This window comes from Trichoplusia ni, chromosome 17 (assembly GCF_003590095.1).
Source record: "Trichoplusia ni isolate ovarian cell line Hi5 chromosome 17, tn1, whole genome shotgun sequence".
Classification (NCBI taxonomy): Eukaryota; Metazoa; Arthropoda; class Insecta; order Lepidoptera; family Noctuidae; genus Trichoplusia; species Trichoplusia ni.
The window spans coordinates 7,671,629-7,691,618 of NC_039494.1; the positions used below are offsets into that span (position 1 = coordinate 7,671,629).

Genomic DNA, 19,990 nt, shown 5'->3' on the forward strand with positions numbered 1-19,990 from the left:
GAAAACCCCTTTACATATTATAAAGTACATCGTAGGTACCTTGTAAATTTGGACCTTGTACAAAATAAGGGTCGTATTGTCAGCAAGAATATTGCAAAACTAGCTTTTCGCCCGCGGCTTCGACCGCGTCGAGGTAGGCTATATCGCGTTTGCAAGAGAACTCTTCAAAAGTCCGGGATAAAAACTATCCTATGTTCTTTCTCAAGGTCAACTCTATATCTGTACCAAATTCATTAAAATCAGTTCATTTTTTTTCTTTCGCATTTATAATATTAGTAGGGATTGCATCACCATTGTAATATGCCGTTTGTTGTTGGCAGTTGGGGTCTTTTTTACGACCTTCGTGGTCGAGTGGCGTACGCACCGGTTTCAAGGAGTCGCTCTGAGGTAGCTCTGAGGTTCCGGGTTCGATCCCCGGTCTAAAAACCGGGTAAAAATTCACATTTCTAGGTACATTGTCCCGGGTCTGGGTGTTTGTGGTAGCTTCGTTGTATATGAATTCCATATCACAAGTGCCTTAGCAACTTACTTTGGGTTCAGAACAATGTATGTGATGTTGTCCACATTTATTTTTGTTTTTAATGACTCCCGCATTACGCTACTCCTTAGCAAATCCTTGTGTCGCGGGCGGATTTCACAAACATTCAAGTCACATGCACAAAGACACCCAGACTCAGGACAAGTTTTCGTGGATCACACAAATGTTTGTCCTACGCTTAGATTCCAACCCTCAACTTAGATTCTACTGCTTGTCCGTCACCAGGCATTATTAAACTAAATGATCTCATGTCGTGGTGGCTTTGTGATTCTATGCATGGGTGCGGACGAGACGCACGTACGGTTTCTAAATATCAATGTGGCTTTTTTCAAAGTTATATGTGTTTTCTTTATCGGAGCTCAAACATCGGCCGCGCTCGTGCACAAACTCGACCAAACGTTCGGCTCGTGAAACGGTGATACACCAGAACATTACAGCGAGCGGCTCGGTGTACTGGGCCCCGATTCTGCTATTTTACAATGGCGGATGAATGAATGGCAGTTAGATTACATTTTTAATTTCATTCATTCATCGGCCGTTGTTAATAGCAGAATTGGGGCTCTGATACAAGTGACAGACATGCTTTAAGGCATCACGTAAGACGCCTAAGATGATCGAAATTCGTTGAAACTTTTGCTCAAGACTTTGTCTGCATGTTGTTAGCTTTCTTTAATTAATTATCTCCATTTGTGCTTTAATATAAGTTTAAATATAAGTCAAAATGTTTTTTTAATAAAATTTATTAATTATATTAGCTATGTTTTCATTTAACTTAATTTAAATCATAATCTTACCTACATATATTTGGTTAAGTTAATTTTTATTAAAAAAATCCCTTTTAACTGATACATAACATTCCTTAATTACCATAAACTGAATTTAACATCAAAAATACAAACAAAATTGTAATTTACACGATAATTTATCTTAAAAATTATGAAGATTAAAACCACCTTAAGTTTACAAGAAAATGTCTTTGGCCCACTATGCAGGGGAATCCCCTTACATACTTTGCAGTCTGACATTTTGATGACTGTTCAGATACCAAAAAATACTTTTCATGATGTTTTTTACCATTTAATGACAAAGAATACTAAATAAATAATAAGTTATGTTTAGTATAATATATAAGCAGAAGTAAATATTAGTAAAATGAAACTTGCATATTTAAAAAAAAAATGCATATTAAGACATTTTTTGTGCATCAGTTGTACAGTTACCAGTTATTTACTTAACAGGTCGTCATTTTTATTTTTTGTCTTTTAAAGATTTTAATCAAAAACTGAACACAATAAGAATATATTGTGTTCAGTTTTATTAAATTGTCTCCCATTATTGTTTTTTTTTTGTCTTACACCTCACTAAAAATTTGCCAAAAAGCAAGTTTTTTTTTCAGAATCATATATCTACAAACCCATGATCATTTTATTTTGTTCTGCCTCACTGCTCTTTTGAAACAAATACTTAATGACTATGTTGTTCTAGAGTTTCAATAATAATAGAGATTCTATTCTAACTATTTTTTAAATATTTAAACGGCTATTATGTCAACTAAGTATATAATATTAAATTCAAGTATCCGTTAAGTTTTATCTTTTGTAAAAATATTTACACACAATAAAAATCATGCAGTCGCGGATAATATGAATATCACAACTTTTGCAAATTATTGGGAGTAAGTACAGGTTAAAAAATGTTTTTTATTTAATTTTATGACAGCTTAGAGATGTGCACTTCATTGCACTTGAGAAAAATTGAATCGATTTGAAATCGGCCCACCCTCAGTAATTATGTTCACACAAGTTAAAGTGGTGGTAAATAACACGAAGGTAGTTAAAACTGAATCTTTACGATTTGTTTTATTTTGTTTCATTCTGGTAAGCTATGAGATCTTCAACTCGCATAAAGTTGTTAAAAAGGATAAAGCATAGGTAAACTGATTTAATTTCATCGATTTCAAAAGGATTAAACAATAGATAATATATACAAGAGGATCTAAGGGATTGGGTTATTATGGTGTGCGTGGAACTGGAACTGTAAAGTGCTTCAAGTTTTAAATCGTGGCCTCCGTTGTTAAGGGTATTTTTCAAAATACTTAAAATTAAAAAAAGGTTTAAATTCATCTCATAATTCAACTTTCATTAATTGCTTAAGATATCTTAGAATTATTTTAATTGATGATAATATCAAATTATAAAAAAAAACATGTTTTACATTTCAATACATGTTTCAGTATAATTTTCTGAATCTGGTATTCCGAACACAACCTAATGTCATTGCTCGCTACGATTCTTTTTACGTAAGCAAAAACCGCTGAGAGTGTTAACACTGGAAATAATTTAAAGAAACCTCATAACGCGATATGTTTGATATAATGATTTCAATTTCTGATTTATTATGTGTTTTAAAAAAATGTCTAGACTAATATTAATATAAATTTACTAACATTTATTGTGAACCGGGTCAAGGTTATAGTGTAATGGAACGGTGAAATAGGGGAATGCCTCGTGGTGAAGTCGAAAAGCTTTTTACACTCAACGACTAATAGTATTATTATTACGACTGGCCAAGGCTGGCCTGGCTACGAGGGCCAGTTTATGTTAACCATCGATTCATTTCTATAATATTGTCAGCTAAGTACCTAACACGTAGCTTGCTTAATTTTTTTAATTGGTTCGACAATATAGTTTAATCGATTAGAGTTGGGTCTAAGAAACATCTAAGGTCTAATTTGTAGAAGTCTAGTCTGTAAGAGACAGGAATTTAATGCAACTTATTTATGGTAGTTGTTAAATGTGTCAAACTGTGTCAACCCAGACGAATGCGGCATACTCATGGATTTTCTGTAACAATATGTCGGTTTTTAATTTTGAAAAGGACTAGTTTTTTTATCCCCGCAAATTATCAGACTTTATATAATATAGTCTCCGGCCGTCTGTCAATCAGAAATAATCAAAACTGAGCTGTCGCAACCATATTTTCTGATATTGCCACAGAGTATAAATTGTATTACGTCTTCTAATAATTGCGAAGTCGTCACGTCTAAATAGCTCCGTGCTTGTTTCTATAGATCTTACATCAATTTCGTAAATTACAATCAAGTCCATTGTAGGGGAAAACCCCGACTGACAAACACGGATTTTGAAAGAAAACATTGCAATCAAATACTGCTGAGTGACAAAAAGTATTAAATAACAAATTTAAATACATACCTAGTGAAAAAATAGTTTAATTTGTGTCGTTGTACGTGTGTAAAATGTCTACAAGTGATTTGAACAAACCAATAACAGTGAGAAAGTTACCGCTAATATTAAAAAAGAGGATCATAGTTAAAAAGGGAGTTAATCAGTTCAACTTAGGGTCCATTAAGTGTGGAATTAAAGAAGATATTATTTACAAATCTAAACCTGGTGATTTCATGTCAGGGGAAGTACAAAGTATGACGATAATACATCAAAGTAACGCCTTGACGCAGACCAGTAAGACGATCGCTAAGTGCCGCAGTCACAGCGGGGACACATACGAAAAAACTTCCGAAGAAATAATTAAGTTGATCGGACAAACGAATTACGACATTTTATTTAGTTCACTGTGTTCAATAATAAGTCAAGAATTAAAAATACGAAGTATAAATTCACTTTTGACAGTTCCTAAAAAGAAACATGAAGAGGGCACACAAACTGGTAATTTCTTAAAATATGTTTACAAGAATGCGGCACAGGACATCAGTTGTCAGACAAACGAGACATACATTAGAGAATTGAAGAAATTTAAGCCTGTACGAAGGAATAAAAGGCAGCAAGCAGCTCCGTACGTAGTCAAAGATTGCCCAGAAGTAAAAAAGCCTAAAAAACTTGTGATATCACCGGACAACTTCAACATGATTTTAACGAAATCCAAGTCAAACTCCGGTCAGTCTACGTCCTTACCGGTATTAGAACAATGCTTTGACGAGGACTCTAACAGCACGGCTAAGATGTCCATATTATCGGTAACAACAACACCAGATTTGCTATTCAATCCGCTGAACATATTGAAAAATGTGGACAAACACACAAGAGATTTAACAGAGATAACGAATAAACCAGATGTTACGTATACATTACATAACTTGGATACCAACGAGACATGTCCCAGTGGAACGAGACCGATGCACAACATACAACATGTACCGCCAGGTCAACGTCGAATCGGTTTGCTTCAACAAGCGATTAACGATTGGAAATATTCTTTAACTCTCGATGAAGATGGTCATCTGTAAGTAATTTTAAAGCATATTATTTTTCCCCAGCAACAATCCCTGTGGTTATCCCACTATTGGGCAGCCTCTGCTTATGTTGATACAGAATTTCTCCTAAAATATTATAAAATAAAACTACAAATTAATTTTGTTATAACTTTCCATATTGTAAACATATAATTAATAGACAATAACTTTTATATATAAAAAATACCATTTTGTACTAAGATTTAAATGAGAAGTGGTCACCCATCCGGAAACCAGCCTCGGTAAGGCCGGCTTAACTTTTAACATCAGTATAATAACTTAGATTTAGTCATAAACAGACGTTATTAATTACATAATTAGTTGAAAATTATGTTAACATGAGTAATGATCATTAATATGTTTTAATTAAGATAACAGTAATCTTAATTGTATTTATAAGATAACTAGTAGTAGCTCGCGTGCCGCTGTAAATCGAAAATTAACCCAAGGGAACATAAAATCAGCATAAAACCTATCCCTTGTGTTAATCCTGGTTATAAACTATCTGTGTACCAAGTTTCGTCTAAATCCGTTCAGTCGTTTTTACGTGACACACATCCATACATACAAACTTTCGCGTTTAAGTTGCATTTATAGAGTTTAACAAACAGTATTTTTAGGGTTGCGTACTCAAATGGTAAGATCGGAACCCTATTACAAAGGTTCCGCTCTTTCCGTCCGTCTGTCCGTCATCGGACTGTATCCTATGAACCTAGATAGTTAGACAGTTAAACGTCGCAACAGATTTATTTATTTACGTCGTCGCTATATGGTCTAAGAGCCCGTGGACGCCAGACCTACGTTATTTTATAAGAGCTGCAAGTTTGTCAGCGGCTGATAAACGGTACTAAATAGCACTGGCCAAAGCCACCATGACCCAAACTCCATCATCTTTTTTTTTTTAATAAATGCGGACAACATCACATACATTGTTCTGAACCCAAATTAGGTTGCTAAAGCACTTGTGTCACGGAATTCAGATACAACGAAGGTACCACAAACAACCAGACCCGAGATAATGTAGAAATGTGAATTTTTACATTGGCCCGATCGGGGATCGACGCCGGGACCTCAGAGATAGCGACACCTTGAAACCGGTGCGTACGCCACTCGACCACGGAGGTCGTCAATCGACCATTGTTCCTATGTTGGGAGCATCCGCTGACAAACTTACAGCTTTTATAAAATAACGTAGGTTTGGGGTCCACGGGCTCTTACTCTATAACAAACAACACGCACGTTTAGCAACGCTTGATACCGTCATCAAATTAAAAAGCCGCTATTTTTTCAAAATTTCCTTTATTCTATTTATACGGAATAATTAATGTCGCAGCCCTTACTCACAGTTGACCGGTTTTTAATGAAATAATACGGTTTTCTATATCTATACTTAATATTATAAAAAGGAAAGATTTGTTTGTTTGACACGAATAGGCTTCAAAACTACTGGTCCAATTTGAAAAATTCTTTCACTGTTGAGAATACTTGAGAAGCTGCATTATCCATTAATATTAGGGTTCCGTAAGAAAATTGCGATATTGTAACCCAAGGTTTTACAACTTATATCTTCTAACCACGCGGACGATGTCGCGGGCAACTGCTAGTCTTTTCTATTATTATTAGACTATATAAAATCTCACTGCTAGCTAAAGGACTCTCTTCTCCTTCCAAACATTATTTCGTGATTTCTGGTTACGCGGGTCGCCAAGCTACGCTATCATCTGAAAGGGTTACCGTGGCCCCGGTACACGAAGAGCAAAGGAAGAAACATGGGTGGGCGTTAGTCAGTAGGAGTCTGACACTCCCTTCTGCTCAACCCAAAGTGGTAGGAGTCATAGGATGACTTCTCATCCGAAAAAAAAAATGGTCTCTTGGGCGCCACATATCTGGCAAGACCTACACGATGATGTTCATTCTCTGGCTTCCAGTAGGTTAAGATCTTTGACCATCAGTCAAGACCCATTCCCAGGTAAAGATAGATAGATAGATAGATAGAATATTCTTTATTAGATTTTCGCCCGCGGCTTCGCCCGCGTCGAGGTCGGTTATATCCCGTTTCCAAGAGAACTCTTCAAACGTCCGGGAAAAAACTATCCTATGTTCTTACTCAAGGTCAACTCCATCTCTGTACCAAATTTCATTAAAATCAGTTCAGTGGTTTAGACGTGAAAGCGTAACAGACAGACAGACAGAGTTACTTTTGCATTTATAATATTAGTAGGGAATAGTAGGGAACTAGGGATTGCACACCATATACGTACAAGATATCATTATAATTTGTGACAATTTATCATCAGAAGCGCTGTTCTAACGTTGATAAGTTAGGCAAACTGTGTCTGTTAGTCTAGAACAAAGAAGAGCTATTTATATAACAAAATAGATACTTGATAGTAGATTTAATTGAAATTAGAAAGTCGGAATACCAGTCTGAATAATAGGTATCGGGTTGCCCAGGTAACTGGGTTGAGGAGGTCAGATAGGCAGTCGCTCCTTGTAAAACACTGGTACTTAGCTGAATCCGGTTAGACTAGAAGCCGACCCCAACATAGTTGGGAGAAAGCACATATTTATCCTAATCACCCTGGCCAGTGACCTTAACCATGAGCTGGCGCAGGGTTAAGGACTCAGGTTGGATCCGAAATTAGTCGGGACATAACGACGCCTTCCTATCATTCTTGTTAAAAAAAATACATAATACAATGAGTAATACAAATATTGTGATGACAAATAGATTAAAAAAGATATTGCATCGATATTTTCTGAACCTTTTGGCTTTTTCTCTTATCAATATTTTATGATTGTCATTCTGTAGCTGTACCTTAATTATTAATACATACGTCATTTTTCGTTTGAATATCAATTGCGAGTTTTACATCTCACTGTTGCTGCTTTACTCACGCGTATTTATCGGGATTGCCCGACTAGTTTCGGACCCAACTGGAGCCCTTAATCATGAGCGCGGCGGGCAAGCGAGTCGAGTTTGTAAGACTTAGTAGCATTTAAAACCAATCAAGGGCGAGCCGAAATATTTACAAAGAGAGAAAATTTGCCCATCGCCATTGGCTAAACAAAATGTAACAAACAACAACCCTGGTTAGTTAATTAGTAAATGGTAGGTCCCGGCTGTTATTCATAAATTTTGACTGTCGTTACAAGTAGTCAGAAGCTTAATAAACTGACAACCAGTTTAACTAAGCGGTATCGTGTTGACCAGGTAACTGGGTTGAATAGTCAGATAGGCAGTCGCTCCTTGTAAAACACTGGTACTTAGATGATTAATACATACCCTATGTTACTTCTTGTCCTCCCAAGAAAATGTGTACAAAGTTTCATGATGATCGGTTCAGTATTTTTTGAGTGAAAGCATAATGAACAAACTTACATATTAAAATTGATTATTTGTTGTTAAAAGTTTCAAGAACCGATATATGCTAGCTCGCTGCGAGTGATTTCAGATTCTAATATTAAAAATTAAAAGATCATTAATTTAAAAAAACGACTCCCGCACTAAGGAATTTAATCCTTGTGTCGCGGTAGGTTTCACAAACATACAAATCACATGCAAATGCTTGTCCTACGCGGGGATTAAAACCGCGACACGACGCGCGAATGGGTTTGGCGTGGTGACCTCAATCACTTGGCTATCCGTGCAGTCGGGATCATAAAGTTTTCATACCGATTCCATGTTCCCATCTACATGGGATCATTTTCGACTTGTAGCGGGTGAAACTAATGCAAACAGCTAGTATCGTCATCGTCATCATTTCCCTGCCCTTATCCCAATACATACGTATTTTTTAATTTGGCCGCAAACATAAATTGCCCAAATTACAGTGAATGAAACTTACGCGTGACGTCACGATTGAGTATAAATTTTACAATATCGTTACGTCACAAGCACCCTCTCCTAATCTTTAAAGCAATTAATCTTTGGCAATTCTAGTTTTTCTGAATAAGGAAAAAATGCGTGTCTCATACTTTTCAATTATCTAACTGAGGGACTAATGAGTTTTTTTCTTTGTATACCCAGTCATCATCCCTATTATTTTATTTGGGGTCGGCGCAACATGTCTTCTTCCATACCTTTCTATCGGCCGTCATCTCACAAGAAACACTCTTTGCAGCCATACCGTATTTCACACAATCCATCCATCGTTAGCAGCTTTCAACATAATAAATAATTTATTTTGCAGACCGATTCACGTTGCTGTTCTGACGAATGATATCGACCTTCTGAAACGTCAGTGCATCACCCTGAAGAGTAGGGGATCATCTGTGGATATACCGGCTGACGGCATGGTAAGAAACCATCAAAAGCCTTCTTACATGCCCATTCAACAACGCATTCAATAATTTGTTCAAATATATTCTTTTTTCTTTAAACCGTTCCAACAATATTTTAATCCATGTGTGGCGAATTTTAGTTTTAATATAATGCTGACCGTTTTTCCCACGTTCTTATAAACCCACTTTTTTGTTTGTTTGTCGTTCCGGTTGGATTTTTTTAATTTTGAGGCACTTCTCGATAAGCTTGCTGGCTGAAATTTTTAGGGTAGCTTCAGACCCGATGGCAATGCAATTTACAACTATATAAACGGCTGGACCGATTTTGATCATTTGAATGGAGTGACAATTAAGAACGTGGGTATTTAGATTTTTTAAATATCTTAATTATTTTGTTATTAAGAACATAAATATAAGTCATTTCAGGGGGTGATGCGACATAGCTGTCATTATTTTACTTTTGGAGACATAATCTATGGGTTTTCGTTCGCCGAGAGTTTTTAATACTCCGGTGAGACTAGACGCCAAACAAAATAGCTTAGGTAAAAACAGAAATCCCGATCCTTCATGAATAACGTTTGTTTCCTCTTAAATAATTATGTAGGAAAACGTTATCAAACGCATTTGAAAGGGGAATCCCGTATGACATAAAATGCCAATGTGTATTTCATCGTTTCTTATCTAAAATATATAGTTTTATCGATTTAGCGTCGTCTTTATCTACAGGTATATCCCCTAGTTACCTGGCAGTGGTGCTCGAAAGTATTTAGTTAAATATATTAGACGATTAGCCCGCCTTCTAACAAATAAACTGGTTTTAAAAAAAATATTCTTGACACATAAACTAGCTCGTAGCTAAGCTATAACTGCATAAGTGAAACGATGACAGATCTACGCTTGACGCGGTCGGTCCGTAGATGGGTGACCATCTTTGTCATTACGAGTTCCTCCGTGTTTCGGAAGGCACGCTAAATTGTGAGTCCCGGCTGTTTATACATCTTTGACTTCGTTACAGGTTGTCAGAAGCTTGATAATCTGACAACCAGTCTTACTAAGGGGTATCGTGTTGCCCAGGTAACTGGGTTTAGAGGTCAGATAGGCAGTCGCTCCTTGTAAAACACTGGTACTTAACTGAATCCAGTTAGACTGGAAGCCGACCCCAACATAGTTGGGAAAAGGCTAGGCCGATGATGACGACATAAACTGTTTTATTACGACTTAGGTTAGGTATGTATTATTCTTGCAAGCTAGCTGTCGTTGGGAGAGATTTTATCTAATTCCTAAATTTACTGTTTTGATTTAAAATGATTTAATTAAATAAGAAATGTAAGAAGTCCCATAGCCAAAAGCCTATTTATTTATTTTAGGATCTTCCAAAGACACCAACGGGCCTCGATACCGCGCAACAACAATTATTACTACGCTACGGTGTTATGTTAAAACAGCGTTATCTCCAAAGATGTACACTAAAATTGAATGACATAAAGAACAACTTTGTTCAAAATTAAATACTTTTTACGGTTAATATTTAGATATCTAACATTGAAACAATTCTTGAAATTCTGTACACGTTGCGCGTTCAAGCAAACTAATAATAAATTACAGCCGATGCCCACAATTTATCGTGCTTTCCAAAACACGGAGGAACTCATTATGATATAGATGGTCACCCATCTACTTACCGACCGTATCAGGATTAGCTTAACCTGTGATAGATCAGCTTGCAGTTGTAGCAGCTAGTATCTCCTGTAGATTGACTATAAATAAACAAAGAAATGCTACTTCTACTAATATTTTAGGTAGAAACGCGAAAGTTTGTATGTATGGATGTTTGTTCCTCTTTCACGCAAAAACCACTGAACCGATTTTGAGAAAACTTGGTACTCAGATAGTTTATAACCAGGATTAGCACATAGGATAGTTCCTATCCCGATTTTATATTCCTGTGGGATCATTTTCGATTTGCAGCTTGCGGGGTCTCGGGTCACAGCTAGCAGGTACACAATAGGGATGATGACAATTTTCTTGTCCAGTGTCCGTCTTGTAGTTTTTTGTATAATAATGGATACGTATTTTTTAATTTGCCCCGCAAACATAAATTGACCAAATTACAGTGAATGCAACTTACGCGTGACGTCACGATTGAGTATAAGTTTTACTATATCGTTACGTCACATGCCCCCTCTCTTAAACTTTAAAGCAGTTAATCTTTGTCAATTCTAGTTTTTCTGAAAAAGGAAAAAATACGTGTCTCATACTTTTCAATTATCTAACTGAGGGACTAATGAGATTTTTTCTTTTTATACCCAGTCATTTTATACCTAGTCATCATCCCTATTGGTCTATAAAGATAGTTTTCAAACCGACGATCTTAGACAAAGCATTGAAACAATCATGCCTCTAGACTATCACTACTTTGGAATGTTAAATAACGACATTTTAATTATAAACTCGTTAATGACAGTTTATTTTAAATTGGAAACTCCCTTTGTATTTCCCGCAACAGATTGTACAATATTATATTGTATACTAGTTGTTGCCCGCGACTCCGTCTGCGTGGACTTCAGTTTACAGCGTTCGGTGGTCCCCATTTCCATGGAAACAATCCCCTTAGTGATCTTATAGCTTTTACACACCTTTTAAATTTTCCCTCGGAAACTATTCCAAAAATCGAGATAAAAGGGAGCCTATGTGTTATTCTGATGTATAAGCTATATTGTGGTAAAGTTTCATTCAAATCCATTCAGTAGTTTTTACGTGAAAGAGTAACACATCCATACATCCATACTTACAAACTTTCGCCTTTATAATAGTAGTAGGATTAAATATTTGACATCTTAATAATATTATAAACTCGAAAGTGTGAGATGTTTGGACGTTAGTTATTCCTTCACTCGAAAATTACTGAACGGTTTTTGATGAAATTTGGCAAAGAGGTAGCTAATAGCCAAGATTAACACATATGGTAATTTTTATTGAGAACATTTGGCAGCAAAAAAACTTTCTGCCCTACAACTTTTAAATTTGTCGAGCGAGCCTTATCAAACATGTCTAAGAACAGTCGCACATAATTAATCTATAATACAAAACGAACTAAATTGAAATCGCTCGATCTGATAGGAAGCTATGATGACAGACAGATAGACAGAAAGATATGTCAAACTTACAACCCCTCTTTTTAGGGTTCCGTACGTCTGAATACAAAAACGGAACCCTTATAGGATCATTTACTATATACCTAGTATTATAGTAAACTGTACCCCTCAGTCAGTACAGTCTGCCCGTGACCATGATACCTGCAAAGGTGGCGAAACGTCGAGAACTAAAATCTAAAATTAAACCGCGATGTCCGTAAAACTAGTTTCATTTCAATGTCTAACATTCGCGTAAACCTAAGAAACCACCATGTACCCCTTTTTTTTTGCGTCGGGGGTTAAAAAATACAAAATGGCGATTCACTGTTTACTATACCGGTATATTTGATTTAATCGTTGTATCAACACGGGCAGAGCCGCGCGAGACAACTAGTATAGCAATACAACTTTGTAAATTCCAAACAGCAAGAAAGATATGACGCATAAAATTCTTTAGAAATGTCAATGCATGGAATTTAGCGAATTCTCGTTAATTACATATTAACACGTAATTCTTTGAATAATTATTTTGTGTTAATTACTTAATAATACAGTTGGTAGATACTTTTTTGAGCCGTTTGGGGTTGAAACTTTTGGGCCGTGGGGGCCGAGTGCCAAAACGCTTTTTAAAGAGCTAGCAAAGCGTCTCGTTGACACTTCTCGTGACCCAAAGGCTGGCTTTTACGTCGCTCAGAGGATTAGCATTGCCATTCAACGTGGCAATGCTGCCAGCCTTTTGGGCACACTCCCAGCCGGCAGCGATGCCGATGAATTTTTTGATGCTTTAATTTAATATTTTTTTGTTTTTTAACTTGTAAATATTTAACTCTGTAAAATTGTAAATAAAAAAAATATGCTCTTAATAATATTGATGACGACACCGTGTAAAAGTAAAAGTTAATAGATTCAAATCTAAAAACCCACGTTGTGGGTCACTCCATTAAAATTTTATCAAAATCGGTCCAGCCGTTTTCATAGTTGTAAATTGCATTGTCATCGGATTTCAAGCTAGCCTGAAAATTTCAGCGTGCTAGCTTATCGGGAAGTGCCTCAAAATTGAGTTACAAAAAATCCAACCGGAACGACAAACAAGAAAGTGAGTGTATAAAAAGTGTGAAAAAATAAATAAAATGACTCGGTATAAAAGTAGAAATGTCTTTAATCTGTCAGAAAGTTAAAAAATAATATGAGACAGGTATTTTTGACTTTATCTCGAGACGCAATGATGATAAATATAAACCTCCAGTCTGATGGACCGATGACTTGAAAACCCCAAGCTGTATGTATATTATGTTATTTTGTCTCGTAAACAAAAAAATAAGGAAATACAGTGAATCAAAAACTTGTGTGACGTCACTTACTAGCACGATTTTTATTAGCAAGTCATTTTACTAGCCCCCACTACCTACTTAGGGCTAGCAAGATTAAAAAAATGGACGTTGTGAGGGTCCCTTTTTTTCCACGACAATGTAGAAGAGACGAGGATGCTAATTTCATTTAGATTATGTATCACAGATTACTATTATTTATTAGGTACGAGTCCTGTTTATGTTTTGCATAGTTTATTGAAAACGACCCTAATGTGGTATATCCATTTTAATTAATCTAAGTATAAAATCTAAAAGGTACATTTGAACTTTAACTTCTATCGGTTTATTTGTCACAAAGAATCCTGGTACTCCAGCTTTTTCTAATGTCACTTGTTGGTCACTTACTTTTTGATCTCCTAAGTGGTGGTTTTATTATATTTATTTTGTAATGTAAAATATTGTTTTCTTTTACAGACCCCATTGAAAATGTCATTGTTCCAAGAAAATGTTGAAATCACAAATATGCTGCTACAGTTTGGAGCTGATCCCTTGGAAGTTGATGATGATGACCGGACATCATTTCATATAGCAGCAGAACTGGCTACTGATCATCTGCCAGTGCTAGTCAACTATTGTTGTCAGAATGCCAGGTAAGTGACACAACAGTAGATTTTGTTAGCTGCCCCACGGTGGCGCGCCATTACCGAAGTTGTTAATAACACCAGCCTGTAACTGTCCCACTGCAGGCCTCTCATACAGAGAACGAGCATTGATCACCACGCTTGTGAGCTGCCCCACGGTGGGGCGCCATTACCGAAGCTGTTAATAACACCAGCCTGTAACTGTCCTTCTGCAGGCCTGTCATATATTTTATTTCATATTTCTGTTACAGGAAAATACTACAAGAAAACGAGGAATTGTGGCGTCCTAACTATGAAAATAAAACAGATGATGAATTGAGTAGTATTTTACTTACTTATATCAATAAGTTGTATGATTGTCAAGGTAAGTTAATGAAATATAACATTATCCTAGTCTTTTGCCAACTATGTTGGGGTCGGCTTCCAGACTAACGGGGTTCAGCTAAGTACCAGTGTTCTACAAGGAGCGACTGCCTATCTGACCTCCTCAACCCAGTTACCTGCGCAACACGATACCCCTTAGTTAGACTGGTTGTCAGACTTTCTAGCTTCTGACTACCTGTAACGACTGTCAAAGAAAATAACAACTCTAAATGTGACATGGCTTCCCAAACAACGAAGGAACTCGTTTTAACATAGATGGTCACCCATCCACGGACCGGCCGCATCAATTTTTGCTTAATTTGCGATCAAAAATAATAAGATATTCTTAGAAACCAGAAGTGAGGACAGGTTTTTAAAAAGCAAGCACGGTTACGTCACAAACAATTAAACCCAATCATTACAAAGATAACTTAAAGTTAATACATCAAACTCTAATTACTGCAAGGGAATAGGTATGAATGGCAATCATCGAAATAACAATATGGCTGCTATGCTGAATAAATACAACGAAGGTCACGGAGATGTTCCAGCGAAGCCAGCTGACACCGGAGAGAGAGCGTTGCTAAGAGCGCTCCGTCTTTTATAGCGGACTGCTTGTCAAATCCCAGGTTCGAAAGAGGTTTCACTAAGGATCTTGAAGGAGGTTTCACTTTGAAAAGGAGGTTTCGTTAACACGGCCGTTCCTGACAGCGAGGCGTCCTCGACCGCATCTTGCTTGGAGTCTTCACTATCTCAAGCATCACCAGACTGCTGTCGCTCTCAGACTAGAAATAATCATCTGCAAAATGACAACAACACATACTAAACATTTGTTTTCTTGCGACACTTGTGTCGAAGCTGGAAAACAGAAACCATTTGAAGTGATTTTGTTAAGTACGCGATAGTGAGCGTGCACTCCCACCATCAAGTACCCAACAAGCGAACAGAAAGATTTCAGGAATGTTATTGAAATGGTAAACTTAAAAGCTATGACTTAAAAATATTGCACAGCAAAATCAATGATTCTTAAAAGTAAATAAACTTAAAAGCTAAGACTTAATAATACTGCACAGCAAAATCTGATTCTTAAAATTAAAATGTAAATGGAGCTTAGTAACATTCTAAGCAATGAAATTCCCAACTTTCATTGTGTAGAATGCTAGCCAAGATAAACAGATGGTATTGAAGCTGATATACTTAACCAGATCAGAAGGCATGAACTGTAGGTCCAGGCCAAACAGAAGCCATAAGCCAGAGGTTCAGACCAAACAGAAGCCATGAACCATAAGGTCCAGGCCAAACAGAAGCCATTAGCCAGAGGCTCAGACCAAACAGAAACCATGAACCATAAGGTCCAGGCCAAACAGAAGCCATAAGCCAGAGGCTCAGACCAAACAGAAGCCATGAACCAGAGGCTCAGGCCAAACAGAAGCCATGAACCAGAGGTCCAGGCCATACAGAAGCCATAAGCCAAAGGCTCAGACCAAACAGAAGCTGTGAACCAGAGGTCCAGGCCAAACAGAAGTCTTCCTGTTGCTCTGAATTCTCGAAGACAGCACAGCATGCGTCCAGCGTGACTCGCCGCGCCAAAGCACCATACGCCCGGCAGCCGTAGCCGAACCAGCCAGCAGTTCCAGCTCGCAGCGATGATGTACACGTAGGAACTTACAGGGCTCCCGCATGCCAGAGCACAGCTTTGCTGCGCTCCACGAAGCCTTGGTACAGAGTCGCCAGCAGCGTACGCTCGTGGTTGTTCTGGTTGGTGTAGTCGTATTGACGCCGCTGATTGTCTGTAAACAATTCTGAGGCACGCTGTCTCCTGAGAGACATAAATGCTTCTCGATTAGGGTTACGGTTGTCAAGTGTTACGTCACACACTATAGAGCATAATACTTGTGTAGAAGCCTACCAGCGCCTCAATTTTCTTGAGCTCGGCCGCTCCTGACCATTATCAACAAAACGTCCAAAGTAATCTATTTCAGTATCTACGAAAGAAATATTTTTAAATTAACCGAATAAAAACCAGCATTCGTTACAGTACTCAAAACTTGACAACAAATAAAGTCCTTCTTGACACATAGGTACTAACAAAAATTCAACTAAGTCTGTTATTTTAAGTTTCGCATTCGTCGCAGCAGCCCTTATTCGAGTATCAGTAATTAATACCTCTGACTATTATTGCAACTTTCAGATCGTCAGACAAACCTTTTTGGTATAAAACGCAAAAGAGACTTTCGGCATATGTCATGAACTTATTTAAATGTTACACATAACCTCAACCAGCTAATATTCAACCTAAGGCCCGACCACGCGTGGAATCACGGCAGCTATATGAGTTATCACAACGTCTATGACCACTTCATGGACTACGGAACTCACGGTGTTTATGCGATGATAAAACGATCTACTTCTCAACATGCGAGAACCATTACGACACGATCGACGCGAATCGTTTTAGTTTTTAACACTTTTTCAAACGTTCGGGCATCTCTCGGGAAAAGCAGAATAAAAATAAAAAGCTCACCGATACTCGTGGCACAGTCGAAAATAAAATTTGCAGTAATTAGATGAAATTCAACAAATCCTTTACTTTAACTGAAAACAGATGGCACAAACAGCACAAAGCACGTGGTCTATCCCACTTCTGATCTTAGAAACCAGAAGTGAGGACAGGTTTTTAAAAAGCAAGCACGGTTACGTCACAAACAATTAAACCCAATCATTACAAAGATAACTTAAAGTTAATACATCAAACTCTAATTACTGCAAGGGAATAGGTATGAATGGCAATTATCGAAATAACAATATGGCTGCTATGCTGAATAAATACAACGAAGGTCACGGAGATGTTCCAGCGAAGCCAGCTGACACCGGAGAGAGAGCGTTGCTAAGAGCGCTCCGTCTTTTATAGCGGACTGCTTGTCAAATCCCAGGTTCGAAAGAGGTTTCACTAAGGATCTTGAAGGAGGTTTCACTTTGAAAAGGAGGTTTCGTTAACAATATACTTTCTGAAAATATGCAGTCTATGACTCCTATACTCATGGTCGTGGGTTCGATTCTCACTCAGGACAAATATTTGTGATGAGTAGGTACCATCATTTGTTCTGTGTATCGAGTGTAATTTATCCATATTATGTATTTAGAAATATATAAGTATGTTTATTAGTTATCTAACACTCATACAAGCTTAACTTAGTTTGAAACTAGATGGCGCTGTGTGAAAGTTGTGGAATATTATATTACTAGCTGTTTCCCGAGATTTCGTCCGCGTGGTTAGAAAATATAAGTTAGGAATTTTTGAACGGAAGCCCTCGAAGATGAATATTTTTCCCTGTTTTTTCCACATTTTCCATTGTATCTTCGCTCCTATTAGTTGCAGCGTGATGTTATATAGCCTAAAACCTTCCTCGATGAATGGTCTATTCAACACAAAATTTTTTTTTAATTTGTACCAGTAGTTCCTGAGCTTAGTGCGTTCAAACAAACAAACAAGCTCTTCAGCTTTATATATTAGTATTATTATAATATAATTCATCTGTTTGTAGGTTACACACCATTGATGTTAGCTAGTAAGCTGGGAAAATACAATAATGTGATGGCTTTAGCTGAAAACAGTAGATCTGCAGTCAACTCTCGGATGCCCAACAGTGGGAACACAGCGTTGTTCCTGGCTGTGGGCGCTGCTTGCATGGATGCCGCTGGTAAGATATTATTTCGATTGACTATACTTATCTATACTCAATTTGTTTAGGTAGTTAACTAAAGGTAAATCTTAGTGTGTCTTATTGTCTAAAAACTCAGTTAAAAATAAAACTTGACTAAAAACAAACGTTAAACAACAATAAAGATTACCATATGAAATATACCACTGAAATATATCACTTGTTTATTTATTTAATACTAGCTTTTCGCCCGCGGCTTCGCCCGCGTCGATGTCGGTTATTTCGCGTTTCCAAGAGAACTCTTCAAAAGTCCGGGATAAAAACTATCCTATGTTCTTTCTCAAGGTCAATTCTATCTCTGTACCAAATTTTATCAAAATCAGTTCAGTGGTTTAGACGTGTAAGCGTAGCAGACAGACAGATAGACAGAGTTACTTTCGCATTTAATATGTGTTTGTATAAAAAGGCATACCAAGATTGTTTACCTTTAGTTAACTACCTAATCATATAGAGTATAGATCGACCTAGATTAATCCCGACTAGGACAAGCTTTTGTGATACACGAATGCTTGTCCTGAGTCTGGGTGTCTTTGTGCATGTGACTTGAATGTTTGTGAAACCCCCCGCGATTTAAAGATTAAAATCCTTACTGTGGAGTCGTTTTTTTCAAAGAAAAATAATAACTAAAAACACATTTCTTTACAGAAAGAGGCGACAGAACAAAAATAGTAGATCATTTTCGTAAAACAGTGGAAATATTATTGGATCACGGAGCTGAACCTAATGTACAGAACTTTGGGGGTTGTAGCGCAAATGATTTACTAGCAGAGTTCAATATTGGTGAACTATCAATGCTAATAGCTAACAAAATAGCTACAACAAGGTTCCCTGATAGCAAACTCCCAAAGGGTTTGAAAGGTAGCGAATTCATGCTCATAAAAGACAGCAAAGGCCATGTTAATATCGAAGAATTGGAGAGAAAACCGCTCAAAAAATCCATAATCGTTGAAAACGTTATCACTTATAAGGCAAAGAATAGTACTAGTAATTTAGGCTTGAAGAAAGATGGAATCAAAGTAGAGAATTTTAAGTTAGATAAACCATTGTTGATTCAGTCTAAGCAAAGTAGCAATAAGAGGAAATTGGAAATTGTTCTAGATGTTAATAAAATTAAAAAGTTGGACGAGAAGGATTAAGGGAACGTATGGTTAGCAACAGAAATTGGTTCATACTATCAAATTGGCGAGAATAGCTAAGTGGTTGTAAGTCGACAAAAAGGATTGTGCGAGGTGTCGCGGGATCGGTCCTTGTGTTGGACAAGCATTTGTGTGATCCATGAACGCTTGTTTTGAGTCTGGGTGTCCTGTGCCTGTGACTTGAATGTTTGTGAATCCCTGCCTCGAGACATCAATTACTTGCTTTTAGGTAACAAAGTAGGCTTAACACCTAGTATTAGTTAAAAATTACTAATAACCAATTCGCATACCACTGCAAAAAACAGTTCGTTCGTAATTTTGATTTACTTATTAACCAATTTCTGGTGCTGACCATACACTCAGAAGAGAAAAATTGAAAATGTAGATGATCCCCAGGACCGACGGCTTACATCAAAGATCAATTGAACTGGAACTGTTTATAACACCAGCCTGTAACTGTCCCACTGCAGGCCTCTCATACAGAGAACGAGCATTGATCACCACGCTTGTAAGCTGCCCCACGGTGGGGCGCCATTACCGAAGCTGTTAATAACACCAGCCTGTAAATTTGAAACTTAGTTATCGTGCAAACTGG

At 37.2% G+C, this 19,990-nt stretch overlaps 1 protein-coding gene and 1 long non-coding RNA gene across 2 annotated transcripts; one reads left to right on the top strand and one right to left on the bottom strand.

Annotated features, from left to right (window-relative positions):
- Positions 1-3,605: 3,605 nt before the first annotated feature.
- Positions 3,606-19,757, top strand: LOC113502377 (ankyrin repeat domain-containing protein 50-like). Its single transcript, XM_026883924.1, has 6 exons — positions 3,606-4,795; positions 8,999-9,104; positions 14,008-14,183; positions 14,426-14,538; positions 18,083-18,238; positions 18,905-19,757. Exons 1-6 carry the CDS (start codon positions 3,795-3,797, stop codon positions 19,393-19,395), a joined length of 2,043 nt encoding a protein of 680 aa, XP_026739725.1. The 5' UTR covers positions 3,606-3,794; the 3' UTR covers positions 19,396-19,757.
- On the bottom strand, positions 16,297-17,399 carry LOC113502378. The gene is made up of 2 exons (XR_003401353.1): positions 17,368-17,399; positions 16,297-16,356 (listed from the first exon to the last, which is right to left on the bottom strand). It is a non-coding gene; the product is annotated as an uncharacterized LOC113502378 (long non-coding RNA).
- Positions 19,758-19,990: the final 233 nt, after the last annotated feature.